This window comes from Oncorhynchus keta, chromosome 1 (genome assembly GCF_023373465.1).
Source record: "Oncorhynchus keta strain PuntledgeMale-10-30-2019 chromosome 1, Oket_V2, whole genome shotgun sequence".
NCBI lineage: Eukaryota > Metazoa > Chordata > Actinopteri > Salmoniformes > Salmonidae > Oncorhynchus > Oncorhynchus keta.
Window position 1 is genome coordinate 97182038 of NC_068421.1, and position 17887 is coordinate 97199924.

General features: G+C 44.7%; 1 protein-coding gene and 1 long non-coding RNA gene across 2 annotated transcripts in view; one reads left to right on the forward strand and one right to left on the reverse strand.

Annotated features, from left to right (window-relative positions):
• LOC127908780 (gamma-aminobutyric acid receptor subunit gamma-3) overlaps positions 1-17887 on the reverse strand; it is a 361942-nt gene that overhangs the window by 42733 nt on the left and 301322 nt on the right. The window contains exon 6 of the mRNA XM_052468107.1: positions 5877-6014. Within this exon, the coding sequence (XP_052324067.1) occupies positions 5877-6014 (138 nt within the window). The remainder of the gene's footprint in view (positions 1-5876; positions 6015-17887) is intronic.
• LOC127908781 (uncharacterized) lies at positions 6487-7771 on the forward strand. Its single transcript, XR_008068396.1, has 3 exons — positions 6487-6536; positions 6831-6872; positions 7713-7771. It is a non-coding gene; the product is annotated as an uncharacterized LOC127908781 (long non-coding RNA).

Sequence of the window (17887 nt, forward strand, 5' to 3'; positions counted from 1 at the left end):
GGACTGAATGGCTTGGACCCTATCACCTGGGGAGGGGAGAGGAGAAGAACATGGACTGAATGGCTTGGACCTCATCACCTGGGGAGAGGAGAGGAGAAGAACATGGACTGAATGGCTTGGACCCTATCACCTGGGGAGAGGAGAGGAACATGGACTGAATGGTTTGGACCCTATCACCTGGGGAGGGGAGAGGAGAAGAACATGGACTGAATGGTTTGGACCCTATCACCTGGGGAGGGGAGAGGAGAAGAACATGGACTGAATGGCTTGGACCCTATCACCTGGGGAGAGGAGAAGAACATGGACTGAATGGCTTGGACCTCATCACCTGGGGGGGAGAGGAGAAGAACATGGACTGAATGGCTTGGACCTCATCACCTGGGGAGAGGAGAGGAACATGGACTGAATGGCTTGGACCCTATCACCTGGGGAGAGGAGAAGAACATGGACTGAATGGCTTGGACCCTATCACCTGGGGAGGAGAGAGGAGAAGAACATGGACTGAATGGCTTGGACCTCATCACCTGGGGAGAGGAGAAGAACATGGACTGAATGGCTTGGACCTCATCACCTGGGGAGAGGAGAAGAACATTGACTGAATGGCTTGGACCTCATCACCCGGGGAGAGGAGAGGAACATGGACTGAATGGCTTGGACCCTATCACCTGGGGAGGAGAGAGGAGAAGAACATGGACTGAATGGCTTGGACCTCATCACCTGGGGGAGGGAGAAGAACATGGACTGAATGGCTTGGACCCTATCACCTGGGGAGGGGAGAGGAACATGGACTGAATGGCTTGGACCTCATCACCTGGGGAGAGAGAGGAGAAGAACATGGACTGAATGGCTTGGACCCTATCACCTGGGGAGGAGAGAGGAGAAGAACATGGACTGAATGGCTTGGACCTCATCACCTGGGGAGAGGAGAGGAGAAGAACATGGACTGAATGGCTTGGACCCTATCACCTGGGGAGAGGGAGAGAAGAACATGGACTGAATGGCTTGGACCTCATCACCTGGGGAGAGGGAGAGGAACATGGACTGAATGGCTTGGACCCTATCACCTGGGGAGGGAGAGGAACATGGACTGAATGGCTTGGACCTCATCACCTGGGGAGAGGAGAGGAGAAGAACATGGACTGAATGGCTTGGACCTCATCACCTGGGGGGGAGAGGAACATGGACTGAATGGCTTGGACCTCATCACCTGGGGAGGGAGAGGAACATGGACTGAATGGCTTGGACCCTCATCACCTGGGGAGAGGAGAGGAGAAGAACATGGACTGAATGGCTTGGACCTCATCACCTGGGGAGAGGAGAGGAACATGGACTGAATGGCTTGGACCCTATCACCTGGGGAGAGGAGAGAAGAACATGGACTGAATGGCTTGGACCTCATCACCTGGGGGGGAGAGGAGAAGAACATGGACTGAATGGCTTGGACCTCATCACCTCATCACCTGGGGAGAGGAGAGGAACATGGACTGAATGGCTTGGACCTCATCACCTGGGGAGAGGAGAGGAGAAGAACATGGACTGAATGTCTTGGACCCTATCACCTGGGGAGAGGGAGAGAAGAACATGGACTGAATGGCTTGGACCCATCACCTGGGGAGAGGGAAGAGAAGAACATGGACTGAATGGCTTGGACCCTATCACCTGGGGAGAGGAGAGGAGAAGAACATGGACTGAATGGCTTGGACCCTATCACCTGGGGAGAGGAGAAGAGAAGAACATGGACTGAATGGCTTGGACCCTATCACCTGGGGAGAGGAGAGAGAAGAACATGGACTGAATGGCTTGGACCTCATCACCTGGGGAGAGGAGAGGAGAAGAACATGGACTGAATGGCTTGGACCCTATCACCTGGGGGAGAGGAGAGGAGAGGAACATGGACTGAATGGCTTGGACCCTATCACCTGGGGAGAGGAGAGGAGAAGAACATGGACTGAATGGCTTGGACCTCATCACCTGGGGAGAGGAGAGGAACATGGACTGAATGGCTTGGACCCTATCACCTGGGGAGGGGAGAGGAGAAGAACATGGACTGAATGGCTTGGACCCTATCACCTGGGGAGAGGAGAGGAGAAGAACATGGACTGAATGGCTTGGACCTCATCACCTGGGGAGAGGAGAGGAGAGGAACATGGACTGAATGGCTTGGACCCTATCACCTGGGGAGAGGAGAGGAGAGGAACATGGACTGAATGGCTTGGACCTCATCACCAGGGGAGAGGAGAGGAACATGGACTGAATGGCTTGGACCTCATCACCTGGGGAGAGGAGAGGAGAAGAACATGGACTGAATGGCTTGGACCTCATCACCCGGGGAGAGGAGAGGAGAAGAACATGGACTGAATGGCTTGGACCTCATCACCTGGGGAGAGAAGTCGACAAAATGGATTGGATGGCTTGGACCCTATTACCTGGGGAGAGGAGAGGTGTAAAACCGACTGCATTGCTTGGACCTTATCCCCTGTCCAGTGAGAGAACCAGCATTGACTAGAACAGGCCACAGCAGTAGAAACAGCATGGACTAGAAAGTCCACAGGAGTAAAACCAACACGGACTGAAACCATGACAGTAGTAGATCCAACATGGACTGAAACCATGACAGTAGTAGATCCAACATGGACTGAAACCATGACAGTAGTAGATCCAACATGGACTGAAACCATGACAGTAGTAGATCCAACATGGACTGAAACCATGACAGTAGTAGATCCAACATGGACTGAAACCATGACAGTAGTAGATCCAACATGGACTGAAACCATGACAGTAGTAGATCCAACATGGACTGAAACCATGACAGTAGTAGATCCAACATGGACTGAAACCATGACAGTAGTAGATCCAACATGGACTGAAACCATGACAGTAGTAGATCCAACATGGACTGAAACCATGACAGTAGTAGATCCAACATGGACTGAAACCATGACAGTAGTAGATCCAACATGGACTGAAACCATGACAGTAGTAGGTCCAACATGGACTGAAACCATGACAGTAGTAGATCCAACATGGACTGAAACCATGACAGTAGTAGGTCCAACATGGACTGAAACCATGACAGTAGTAGAACCAACATGGACTGAAACCATGACAGTATTAGATCCAACATGGACTGAAACCATGACAGTAGTAGGTCCAACATGGACTGAAACCATGACAGTAGTAGATCCAACATGGACTGAAACCATGACAGTAGTAGATCCAACATGGACTGAAACCATGACAGTAGTAGATCCAACATGGACTGAAACCATGACAGTAGTAGATCCAACATGGACTGAAACCATGACAGTAGTAGATCCAACATGGACTGAAACCATGACAGTAGTAGATCCAACATGGACTGAAACCATGACAGTAGTAGATCCAACATGGACTGAAACCATGACAGTAGTAGATCCAACATGGACTGAAACCATGACAGTAGTAGATCCAACATGGACTGAAACCATGACAGTAGTAGATCCAACATGGACTGAAACCATGACAGTAGTAGATCCAACATGGACTGAAACCATGACAGTAGTAGATCCAACATGGACTGAAACCATGACAGTAGTAGATCCAACATGGACTGAAACCATGACAGTAGTAGATCCAACATGGACTGAAACCATGACAGTAGTAGATCCAACATGGACTGAAACCATGACAGTAGTAGATCCAACATGGACTGAAACCATGACAGTAGTAGATCCAACATGGACTGAAACCATGACAGTAGTAGATCCAACATGGACTGAAACCATGACAGTAGTAGATCCAACATGGACTGAAACCATGACAGTAGTAGATCCAACATGGACTGAAACCATGACAGTAGTAGATCCAACATGGACTGAAACCATGACAGTATTAGAACCAACATGGACTGAAACCATGACAGTAGTAGATCCAACATGGACTGAAACCATGACAGTAGTAGATCCAACATGGACTGAAACCATGACAGTAGTAGATCCAACATGGACTGAAACCATGACAGTAGTAGATCCAACATGGACTGAAACCATGACAGTAGTAGATCCAACATGGACTGAAACCATGACAGTAGTAGATCCAACATGGACTGAAACCATGACAGTAGTAGATCCAACATGGACTGAAACCATGACAGTAGTAGATCCAACATGGACTGAAACCATGACAGTAGTAGATCCAACATGGACTGAAACCATGACAGTAGTAGATCCAACATGGACTGAAACCATGACAGTAGTAGATCCAACATGGACTGAAACCATGACAGTAGAACCAACATGGACTGAAACCATGACAGTATTAGAACCAACATGGACTGAAACCATGACAGTAGTAGATCCAACATGGACTGAAACCATGACAGTAGTAGATCCAACATGGACTGAAACCATGACAGTAGTAGATCCAACATGGACTGAAACCATGACAGTAGTAGAACCAACATGGACTGAAACCATGACAGTAGTAGAACCAACATGGACTGAAACCATGACAGTAGTAGAACCAACATGGACTGAAACCATGACAGTAGTAGAACCAACATGGACTGAAACCATGACAGTATTAGAACCAACATGGACTGAAACCATGACAGTATTAGAACCAACATGGACTGAAACCATGACAGTAGTAGAACCAACAAATCTATTAAAATATCCAATGCAGCCATTTTGTTTCTCAATATCAAATAATTTCCACGTAACAAACGTTACTTTATTGTTCTAAATTAAAATGGTAAAATGGCATTTTTTGCGTCTTATAGCAAAGAACAATTTCTCTAGCAAGAATATTGGAGTGGTCTGAGTTGGAGGGAAAAACAAAAAAAAATTCTGTTTGGAAACTATTGAAATTTACGCAATTATTAACCAGACGAAAATGGAGTGTCATGTTTTTTTAATTTCACTCAGTGGGAGGGGTTGTTTTTATCTCTCTCTCTCGCTGAGCATTGCCTTTCCATTGACGGTTTGATCAGTCACTCTCTTTGTTTGGTGTATCCAGAATGTGGGCGTGTAGAGGGTCTGGCCAATAACGTAGCGCTTGTAGTGATGATGTAGGGAGCTTACGTGCAACAGAAATGCTGTGTTCAAAACAACTGGGAACTCAGAAATCTCTGACTTCAGACTTCAGTGCGTTCAAGACAACTAAGAACTCGGGGGAAACAAACTCTGACTGGAAAAATCATTTTGAATGGTCATCCAACTCTGAATTCAAAGTCTGAAACTCTGCATCTTTCTAAAGCTCAGACTTTCCAACCTGAAGATCACTGATGTCACGATTTGAACTATTTATTTGTATTTTTATTGAGTTCCCTTTTGTCTTGAAAGCACAAAAAAACTGTGGTTGCACAATTATGCAAGGACCAGAGCTTGTGAAAAGTTATCTTCACAATAATCTAAGGGTTTCTGCTGAAGAGTCTATAAAAGTTCAATGGAATTTTGGAGTCAAAAGGAGATTGTTCCTCAATGTGGAGAAAAGTCAAAAAATTGATTAAATTGGGTGTTGAAGAAGTTGCTACCGAATGGGGAGGACAACAGTCTGTGGATTTGGGGAGTTTCTCCCCATTCTTCTCTGCAGATCCTCTCAAGCTCTGTCAGGTTTGATGGGGAGCATTGCTGCACAGCTATTTTCAGGTCTCTCCAGAGATCAAGTTCGATCAAGTTCGATCAAGTTTAAGTCCGGGCTCTGGCTGGGCCTCTTACTCTTACGAATTGTTAAGGGTAAACTGCAAGAGATGTCAGTTTAGAGGGATAGAGAGATAGTGACCAGCAGGAGACAGGGTATCAGTTAACATCTTTATGCATGACTCAGAACACCCACATACACATTCATTAAAATACATTATTACCAAATATAACACTAACGGTAGACAACCTTACCTGCTGTTGTCTTGACTATGTGTGAGGTGTTGCGTAGGCCCATGAAGTCAAACTGATAGAGTCTCCAGGACCTCTGGTCGGATGTCTCCACAGAGTTCTTCCTCCACTTGTAAATCATCTCATCTCTCGGGTAGCCATCTGGAATGACACAGAGCAGGTTAATGAGGTGTGACTACCCATCTGGAATTACACAGAGCAGGTTAATGAGGTGTGACTACCCATCTGGAATGACACAGAGCAGGTTAATGAGGTGTGAACACCATCTGGAATTACACAGAGCAGGTTAATGAGGTGTGACGACCCATCTGGAATTACACAGAGCAGGTTAATGAGGTGTGACTACCCATCTGGAATGACACAGAGCAGGTTAATGAGGTGTGACCACCCATCTGGAATGACACAGAGCAGGTTAATGAGGTGTGACCACCCATCTGGAATGACACAGAGCAGGTTAATGAGGTGTGACCACCCATCTGGAATGACACAGAGCAGGTTAATGAGGTGTGACGACCCATCTGGAATTACACAGAGCAGGTTAATGAGGTGTGAATACCCATCTGGAATTACACAGAGCAGGTTAATGAGGTGTGAATACCCATCTGGAATGACACAGAGCAGGTTAATGAGGTGTGACTACCCATCTGGAATTACACAGAGCAGGTTAATGAGGTGTGACCACTCATCTGGAATTACACAGAGCAGGATAATGAGGTGTGACCACCCATCTGGATTTACACAGAGCAGGATAATGAGGTGTGACAACCCATCTGGATTTACACAGAGCAGGATTATGAGGTGTGACTACCCATCTGGAATGACACAGAGCAGGTTAATGAGGTGTGACTACCCATCTGGAATTACACAGAGCAGGTTAATGAGGTGTGACTACCCATCTGGAATGACACAGAGCAGGTTAATGAGGTGTGACTACCCATCTGGAATGACACAGAGCAGGTTAATGAGGTGTGACCACCCATCTGGAATTACACAGAGCAGGTTAATGAGGTGTGACTACCCATCTGGAATGACACAGAGCAGGTTAATGAGGTGTGACTACCCATCTGGAATGACACAGAGCAGGATAATGAGGTGTGACTACCCATCTGGAATGACACAGAGCAGGTTAATGAGGTGTGACTACCCATCTGGAATGACACAGAGCAGGTTAATGAGGTGTGACTACCCATCTGGAATTACACAGAGCAGGTTAATGAGGTGTGACTACCCATCTGGAATGACACAGAGCAGGTTAATGAGGTGTGACTACCCATCTGGAATTACACAGAGCAGGTTAATGAGGTGTGACTACCCATCTGGAATTACACAGAGCAGGTTAATGAGGTGTGACCACCCATCTGGAATTACACAGAGCAGGTTAATGAGGTGTGACTACCCATCTGGAATTACACAGAGCAGGTTAATGAGGTGTGACTACCCATCTGGAATGACACAGAGCAGGTTAATGAGGTGTGACTACCCATCTGGAATTACACAGAGCAGGTTAATGAGGTGTGACTACCCATCTGGAATGACACAGAGCAGGTTAATGAGGTGTGACTACCCATCTGGAATGACACAGAGCAGGTTAATGAGGTGTGACCACCCATCTGGATTGACACAGAGCAGGTTAATGAGGTGTGACCACTCATCTGGAATTACACAGAGCAGGTTAATGAGGTGTGACCACCCATCTGGAATTACACAGAGCAGGTTAATGAGGTGTGACTACCCATCTGGAATTACACAGAGCAGGTTAATGAGGTGTGACTACCCATCTGGAATTACACAGAGCAGGTTAATGAGGTGTGACTACCCATCTGGAATTACACAGAGCAGGTTAATGAGGTGTGACTACCCATCTGGAATGACACAGAGCAGGATAATGAGGTGTGACTACCCATCTGGAATTACACAGAGCAGGTTAATGAGGTGTGACAACCCATCTGGATTTACACAGAGCAGGATAATGAGGTGTGACCACCCATCTGGATTTACACAGAGCAGGTTAATGAGGTGTGACCACTCATCTGGAATTACACAGAGCAGGATAATGAGGTGTGACCACCCATCTGGAATTACACAGAGCAGGTTAATGAGGTGTGACTACCCATCTGGATTTACACAGAGCAGATTAATGAGGTGTGACTACCCATCTGGATTTACACAGAGCAGGTTAATGAGGTGTGACTACACATCTGGAATTACACAGAGCAGGTTAATGAGGTATGACTACACCATCTGGATTTACACAGAGCAGGTTAATGAGGTGTGACCACCCATCTGGATTTACACAGAGCAGGTTAATGAGGTGTGACTACCCATCTGGATTTACACAGAGCAGGTTAATGAGGTGTGACTACACATCTGGAATGACACAGAGCAGGTTAATGAGGTGTGACACCATCTGGAATGACACAGAGCAGGTTAATGAGGTGTGAACACCATCTGGAATGACACAGAGCAGGTTAATGAGGTGTGACTACCCATCTGGAATGACACAGAGCAGGTTAATGAGGTGTGACTACACATCTGGAATTACACAGAGCAGGTTAATGAGGTGTGACTACCCATCTGGAATTAGACAGAGCAGGTTAATGAGGTGTGACGACCCATCTGGAATGACACAGAGCAGGTTAATGAGGTGTGACTACCCATCTGGAATTACACAGACCAGGTTAATGAGGTGTGACTACCCATCTGGAATGACACAGAGCAGGATTAATGAGGTGTGACCACCCATCTGGAATGACACAGAGCAGGTTAATGAGGTGTGACAACCCATCTGGAATGACACAGAGCAGGTTAATGAGGTGTCACTACCCATCTGGATTTGACACAGAGCAGGTTAATGAGGTGTGACTACCCATCTGGAATGACACAAAGCAGATAAATGAGGTGTGACTACCCATCTGGAATTACACAGAGCAGGTTAATGAGGTGTGACTACCCATCTGGAATGACACAGAGCAGGATAATGAGGTGTGACTACACATCTGGAATGACACAGAGCAGGATAATGAGGTGTGACTACCCATCTGGAATGACACAGAGCAGGTTAATGAGGTGTGACTACCCATCTGGAATGACACAGAGCAGATTAATGAGGTGTGACAACCCATCTGGAATGACACAGAGCAGGTTAATGAGGTGTGACTACCCATCTGGAATGACACAGAGCAGGTAAATGAGGTGTGACTACCCATCTGGAATGACACAGAGCAGATTAATGAGGTGTGACAACCCATCTGGAATTACACAGAGCAGGTTAATGAGGTGTGACTACCCATCTGGAATGACACAGAGCAGGATACTGAGGTGTGACTACCCATCTGGAATGACACAGAGCAGGATAATGAGGTGTGACTACCCATCTGGAATTACACAGTATTGTGAACTCTCTATTCTATCTCTTTTTCTTTCTCAATCTATCTCTCTTTCTCCACCTCCCCCCTCTCTCTTTCTCCACCTCCCCCTCTTGTCTCTCCTCCTCTCTCTCTTTCTCCTCCTCCACCTCTTGTCCCTCCCCCTCTCTTGTCTCACCCCCTCTCTTGTCTCTCCTCCTCTTTCTCTTTCTCCACCTCATCCTCTCTTGTCTCTCCCCCCTCTCTCTTTCTCCACCTCCTCCTCTCTTGTCTCTCTCCCTCTCTCTCTTTCTCCACCTCCTCCTCTCTCTTTCTCCACCTCTCTCTCTTTCTCCACCTCCACCTCTTATCTCTCCCCTCTCTCTTTCTCCACCTCCTGCTCTCTCTCTTTCTCCACCTCCACCTCTTGTCTCTCCCTCTCTCTCTCTTTCTCCACCTCCCCCTCTCTCTTTCTCCACCTCCCCCTCGTGTCTCTCTCTCCCCCTTTCTCTTTCTCCACCTCTCTCTTTCTCCACCTCCTCCTCTCTCTCTTTCTCCACCTCCCCCTCGTGTCTCTCTCCCTCCCTCCACCCTAATAATAATATTAATAATGTATTGTATCCCTTTCTGAAATTGTGTTTTACATCTCAAATTCAACAACACAGCATCACCATGGTGATGCTAGATGCTCCTACAGACAGACTGATAGGCCCAGGGTGACATTAGTGTATTTGGTTGGAGCACAGCAAGCTATTGAAAAGACCGTCTGAATGAAGAAGACAGAGTGGGGAGGAAAGCAGAGTAAATGAAAAGGTTTGATTCAATACAGGAGTCAATTCATCTTTGTGTTAAGGGATGGCCTTCCCATCTGATCATCGCTTTCATTGAGGACAGGCTTGAATTGTGAGGATGACCACAATTTATTTTCATAATGAGCCAAATCTATTGTTTTTCTACACAATTTTGCAAAAAAATTAATGTTGTGATCTATACAATAAACAAAAGTAAAGAAAAATGTATAAGTGTGTGGCGGTATAGCAGGAACAGCGGCATCTAGTGGTCAAAATAGAGTACTTTCACATTACTTTATGGGAAATAATGTATCTGAATAGGGGAGAAAAAAACACCAGATTCACAGGGAATAACTTACATAGTATGGAGCAACAATACTCCAAGCCACAGCTACATACTACCTGACAAATATAGAGGACCGTTTCCTCATGTCTTACTCATTGGTAGGAAAAAGTTTGGTCCAAATTGGATTTTGGATACTATATTTATTGAATATTCTCTGAATCCTATCAATTTAAAATGGCAAATTTGGGTGCAATTCATTAGCATAAGTTCTCTGAGATAAAATTGTTTTCAACAAAATAATGTTGCAGGAATGCTAATTAATTACAGAAACGAGTTCAGAACAATCTGAGATGGTGGGTATAAAAATCATCTTTTCCTGTGCTTTTTGAAGTGGAATGATCCTGGACAGTCATGTTGTTTCAGTAGCTACCCAGCTAGCACACAATGTTCTGAGAACCATATGTTTATTAGATCTTGGTGAGAGTATAGTTCTTTTGCATACAACCTTGCCACAACTTTCTGGAAATGGTGCAGGATAATTTATTGGCTTTGGAGCGCACTCAGCACATTTAAGGAACTTGGCAAAATAATATTATTTTCTTGGTATTTCATTACTGTAACAGAAGGTTTCCTAAAAGTTCAAACATGGTAACATTTCATAAACATTTTGGTAATGTTCTAGGAATGTCCTCAAATAGATCAGAGAACGTTAAGAAGCAACGTTCTTCTTGGGGGAGTTCAGACCTTCAGCAGAACGTTTCCTACAGGTTTCCTCATGGTTCTATTTAAAGTGGAACTGACAGCAGTTTAGCAACATTAAATCTAGTTAAAATCTGTTTATATACACCCCCAGCAAGAATATGCCAATTGTTTCTATAAAATTATTATTATTATATATTTTTTGGACATTTTCTGGGAAGCGAGCACTTAGATATGGTCATTTTTCATGTTTTCATACTTTCCTAGAATGTTTGGGAATGACGTAAGGCATTTGTGAAAATTCCATATCAATATAGATTCTATAGCAATATACAGTGGGAAAGCAGCTGTGCTTTTGGACAATTAGTAGACACTGCAGTAAATAAAACCCAATAGAAATGTGTCAGTCTTGTCCAGGACCGGACTCTACACAGACCAGTGAACCATAGCCAATCAGAGCTACAGTAGACCTATATGCAAATTAGCCATGTAAAAAGAGCTTTATATGGCGTAAAAAGGGCTTTATAAATACATTTGATTGATATGCTAACTGTGGATGGTTGTTCAAGTTCAGCATAGCTAGCTAGCAAAGTGATTCACATTTCCTGCTAGCTAACCAAATAACACCAGCACCTCTAGCTGTAGCCCCCAAAAAAATGATATGGGGGTAAAAAAAATGCCATCCTCCAAACAGCTAGTTAGCGAGCTAGCTAATATTAGGCTCTGTGTTTTTAGCTTACTAATTAAATAGACACATGAATAGATGCGCTAGTCTATTAGCCACGTTATGACTGTCTTGTGGTCACTGTCCTTGCTCCTTTGATTGTATTGACATTCACAGCCTTAGTTACATGTGTCCGTTTTAGTAGTCATCGAAACTGAAACAGTGAAACCCGAATAGCTGCATGCAGCAAACAATGTACCAGGCTGTAATTTACAACTTGATATCTGTCACGGTTTTCATAAGGTGAAGGAGAGTCGGACCAAACTGCAGCGTGTATATTGCGATCCATGTTTAATCACACAAGTAACACGAATCCAAAACACAAACTCTACAACAACGTAGTGAAAACCGAAACAGCCTTAACTGGTGCAAACTAACACAGACTAAGGACATCAAGACACTCAGGACAATCACCCACAATACAACCAAAGAATATGGCTGCCTAAATATGGTTCCCAATCAGAGACAACGATAAACACCTGCCTCTGATTGAGAACCACTTCAGACAGCCATAGACTCTCCTAGAACACCCCACTAAGCTACAATCCCACTAAGCTACACACCACATACAAAAGCCCATGTCACACCCTGGCCTGACCAAATACATAAAGAAAAACACAAAATACTTCGACCAGGGCGTGACAATATCAATATTTGTTGGATTACCAAGACATTTATTGGTGAATTAGTTATATTAGTCATCCATTGAATCTATTCCGACAACAATGCCGTACTCTACATTATGGAATTTTGAGTCAAATATAACTTATTTTTTAAAACCTCTTATAAAGTTGGTTTTGTAGCTTTAAACTGTATTTGATATTTTTCTCTGATATTGTTTGTTTCATATTTGCAAAGTCGTTAAAATACCATCAGTTCCATCAGTTCCATCACCATCAGTTCCATCAGTTCCATCAGTTCCATCAGTTCCATCAGTTCCATCAGTTCCATCAGTTCCATCAGTTCCATCAGTTCCACTTTAAAGTCATGTTCTCAAATTGTTCAGAGAAGGTGAAGAACGTTTTATTTAAAAAAACACAAGAAAACTTCAGTAACATTCAGAGAACAATCTAAGACTGTTATTTAAAGACATGTACTTTCCTTTCTCAGTGAAACTGTTTCTATCCTGTCTTTGTTAAGTGTGTTCAGGCGAGCCCATTAATTGGCCATACCTGATCTTAATGAGTACTTGTTTCCTTTGAAATGGGGTCTGTTTGAATAGACTCTAAAATGAAGAAGTTTATGTCTAAAAACATGGTTCCATCCTGGATTCCATGGCTAGAGAACACACGATTGCAGGTCCTTCTGTAGCTCAGTTGGTAGAGCATGGCGCTTGTAACGCGAGGGTAGTGGGTTCGATTCCCGGGACCACCCATATGTAGAATGTATGCACATATGACTGTAAGTCGCTTTGGATAAAAGCGTCTGCTAAATGGCATATATTATTATTATTATAGGTTTGAATCTCTCTGATGTCACATAGAAAATAAATTTGTGTTGCGTGATTCATTCCATTCATTCCATGTATTCTATCTGTGGTTGAAGTTCAAAACAGTTAACCCAAACTAAGCTAGCAGTGTTATTACAAAGTCTTGTATAAACATTTAGTTCAAAGTTTTAAGTTTTAAGGAAGTTATTCAAACGTCTAAGAGCAACAACGGCTCGGCCACGAAGTGGTAGGACACACAAGCTCACAGAACGGAACCGTCGAGTGCTGACGCTGGTGCGTCGAAATCGTCTGTCCTCGTGTTGCAAAACTCACTACTGAGTTCAAAACTGCCTCTGAAAGCAACGTCAGCACAAGAACTGTTCTTCGTGAACTTCACGAAATGGGTTTCCATGGCCGAGCAGCTGCACACCAGGCTAAGATCACCATGCGAAATGCCAAGCATCGGCTGGAGCGCTGTAGAGCTTGCCGTCATTGGACTCAGTGGAAGCAAGTGATGAATCCCACATTACCATCTGGTAGTCCGATGGACAAATCTGGGTTTGGCAGATTCCAGGAGACCACTTCCTGCTCGAATGCATAGTGTCAACTGTAAAGTTCGGTGGAGGATGAATAATGGTCTTCGGCTGGTTTTCATGGTTCGGGCCCGCTAGTTCCAGTAAAGGGAAATCTTAACGCTTCAGCAAACAATGACATTCCAGACGATTCTGTGCTTCCTACTTTGCGGCAACAGTTTGGGGAAGGCCCAATCCTGTTTCAGCATGACAATGCCCTGGTGCACAAATTGAGGTCCATACAGAAATGGTTTGTCGAGATGTGTGTGGAAGAACTTAACTGGCCTGCACCTGACCTCAAACCCATCGAACACATTTCGGATGAATTGGAATGCCGACTGCGTTCCAGGCCTAATCGCCCAACACCAGCTCCCGACGTCACTAATGCACTTGTGGCTGAATGGAAGCAAGTCCCCGCAGCAATTTTCCAACATCTAGTGGAAAGCCTCCCCAGAAGAGTGGAGGCAGTTATATCAGCAAAAGCAACTCCATATTAATGCTCATGATTTTGGAATGAGATGTTTGGCCAGCAGGTGTCCACATACTTTTGATCAAGTAGTGTAGCTAGAGTCTAGCACAATGTCTATGATTCATTGTGGTTCAAGAAGACAAAAAAACGTGAATTTTACCTTAGTCTGGTCCAATCAATATGGTCTAATTGCTGTGCTATTCACACATTCAACTGAGTCTATTCATCTTGATGCTCGCAGCATCGACTATATTAATCTAAAATGAAAAATTTAGGGACAACGGCTGATTTCAGGGAGAGAAAAAAAAACTGGTCATTTGCAGAGCTAACCTCAGGTCTCAATGAAGGTCTGTAGAGCTAACCTCAGGTCTCAATGAAGGTCTGTAGAGCTAACCTCAGGTCTTAATGGTCTGTAGAGCTAACCTCAGGTCTTAATGGTCTGTAGAGCTAACCTCAGGTCTTAATGAAGGTCTGTAGAGCTAACCTCAGGTCTTAATGGTCTGTAGAGCTAACCTCAGGTCTCAATGAAGGTCTGTAGAGCTAACCTCAGGTCTCAATGAAGGTCTGTAGAGCTAACCTCAGGTCTTAATGGTCTGTAGAGCTAACCTCAGGTCTCAATGAAGGTCTGTAGAGCTAACCTCAGGTCTTAATGGTCTGTAGAGCTAACCTCAGGTCTTAATGGTCTGTAGAGCTAACCTCAGGTCTTAATGGTCTGTAGAGCTAACCTCAGGTCTCAATGAAGGTCTGTAGAGCTAACCTCAGGTCTTAATGGTCTGTAGAGCTAACCTCAGGTCTCAATGAAGGTCTGTAGAGCTAACCTCAGGTCTTAATGAAGGTCTGTAGAGCTAACCTCATAGGTCTTAATGAAGGTCTGTAGAGCTAACCTCATAGGTCTCAATGGTCTGCAGAGCTAACCTCAGGTCTCAATGAAGGTCTGTAGAGCTAACCTCATAGGTCTAACCTCATAGGTCTTAATGGTCTGTAGAGCTAACCTTACAGGTCTTAATGGTCTGTAGAGCTAACCTCATAGGTCCAACCTCAGGTCTCAATGAAGGTCTGTAGAGCTAACCTCATAGGTTTGTATGGTCTGTAGAGCTAACCTCATAGGTCTTAATGAAGGTCTGTAGAGCTAACCTCATAGGTCTCAATGAAGGTCTGTAGAGCTAACCTCATAAGTCTTAATGAAGGTCTATAGAGCTAAATTAAAATGGTTAAAATTGGTTAAAATTAAATATCATATGGCAAAATTGTATATTGTATGTTTAAATTAAACACGGGTCTATGGGAATAGTAAAGTCCTCTACCAAATTTGATATTTCATAAAATCTCACAATTCACAATCATTTGGATATGATGGATCTGTCTTTTCAGACTAAGGTGAGGAGGCGATCATAACAGGTGAGGAGGTTATCATGAAAGGTGAGGAGGTTATCATGACAGGTGAGGAGGTTATCATGAAAGGTGAGGAGGTTATCATGACAGGTGAGGAGGTTATCATGACAGGTGAGGAGGTTATCATGACCGGTGAGGCGATCATGACAGGTGAGGAAGTTATCATGGCAGGTGAGGAGGCGATCATGACAGGTGAGGAAGTTATCATGACAGGTGAGGAGGCGATCATGACAGGTGAGGAAGGTTATCATAACAGGTGAGGAGGCTATCATGACAGGTTATCATGGCAGGTGAGGCGATCATGACAGGTGAGGAGGTTATCATGACGATCATGACAGGTGAGGAGGCTATCATGACAGGTGACAGGTGAGAGGCGATCAGGTGAGGAGGTGACAGGTGAGGAGGTTATCATAACAGGTGAGGAGATTATCATGGAGGATTATCATGACAGGTGAGGAGGTTATCATAACAGGTGAGGAGGTTATCATGACAGGTGAGGAGGTTATCATGACAGGTGAGGAGGTTATCATGACAGGTGAGGAGGTTATCATGACAGGTGAGGAGGTTATCATGACAGGTGAGGAGGTTATCATGACAGGTGAGGAGGTTATCATGACAGGTGAGGAGGTTATCATGACAGGTGAGGAGGTTATCATGACAGGTGAGGAGGTTATCATGACAGGTGAGGAGGTTATCATGACAGGTGAGGAGGCTATCATGACAGGTGAGGAGGTTATCATGACAGGTGAGGAGGTTATCATGACAGGTGAGGAGGCTATCATGACAGGTGAGGAGGCGATCATGACAGGTGAGGAGGTTATCATAACAGGTGAGGAGGCGATCATGACAGGTGAGGAGGTTATCATGACAGGTGAGGAGGCTATCATGACAGGTGAGGAGGTTATCATGACAGGTGAGGAGGTTATCATGACAGGTGAGGAGGTTATCATGACAGGTGAGGAGGTTATCATGACAGGTGAGGAGGTTATCATGACAGGTGAGGAGGTTATCATGACAGGTGAGGAGGTTATCATGACAGGTGAGGAGGTTATCATGACAGGTGAGGAGGTTATCATAACAGGTGAGGAGGTTATCATGACAGGTGAGGAGGTTATCATGACAGGTGAGGAGGCGATCATGACAGGTGAGGAGGTTATCATAACAGGTGAGGAGGTTATCATGACAGGTGAGGAGGCGATCATGACAGGTGAGGAGGTTATCATAACAGGTGAGGAGGTTATCATGACAGGTGAGGAGGCTGATCATGACAGGTGAGGAGGTTATCATAACAGGTGAGGAGGTTATCATGACAGGTGAGGAGGTTATCATGACAGGTGAGGAGGTTATCATGACAGGTGAGGAGGTTATCATGACAGGTGAGGAGGTTATCATGACAGTTTAAAGGTTATCTGAATAGGTTATCATGACAGGTGAGGAGTTTCCATCCTGATTCATGACAATATTATCTCATTCCAGTTTCCATGAGGAGATTATCCTGCAGGTAAGGAGATTATCATGACAGGTAATATTCTCATCAGGTCCAGTTTCCATGACAGGTGAGGAGGTTATCATGACAGGTAATATTATCATCATTCCAGTTATCATAACCTGCCATTATCATGACAGGTGAATATTCTCATCATTCCAGTTTATCTGCCAGTTTAAATGCTAATATTCTCTCATTCCAGTTTCCATCCTGCCCTTCGCTGCTAATATTCTCTCATTCCAGTTTCCATCCTGCTTCTGATGAACAGGAAAAACTGAATCAGAGCCTAAATAATCCTGAGTGACACGGTGGTATAATGATAGGTGGAGACGAACACAGAGCAAAATGGCACTTCATCAACCGCAAGACAAAAGCAGAGAGGGGGAGAGGGAGAGAATGGGGGAGAGGGACAGAGCTGGGGAGAGAACAGGGTAGAGGGTGAGAATGGGGGAGAGGGAGAGAACGGGGGAGAGGGACAGAGCTGGGGAGAGAACAGGGTAGAGGGAGAGAGCGGGGGTAAGGGAGAACAGAGGGAGATAAAGAAAGAGAAAGGGGAAGTGGAGGAGAGGGTTGGAGAGAGAGAGAGAGAGAGAGAGAGAGAGAGAGAGAGAGAGAGAGAGAGAGAGAGAGATCAGCCGAAGGGTATGAGGAATGTGAATGAGCTTCTCCTACAATGCAAGGGAACTTTGTTCCACATCCTTCCATTTATTATCTTTGTCTGAGTTCAGAGCCCCAACAGAATACTTTTCAAAGGCGAAAACCTGGCTTACACAGGCAATATGCAAATCCTGTAATACAAACAAATGATCAGCGATCTCTCTG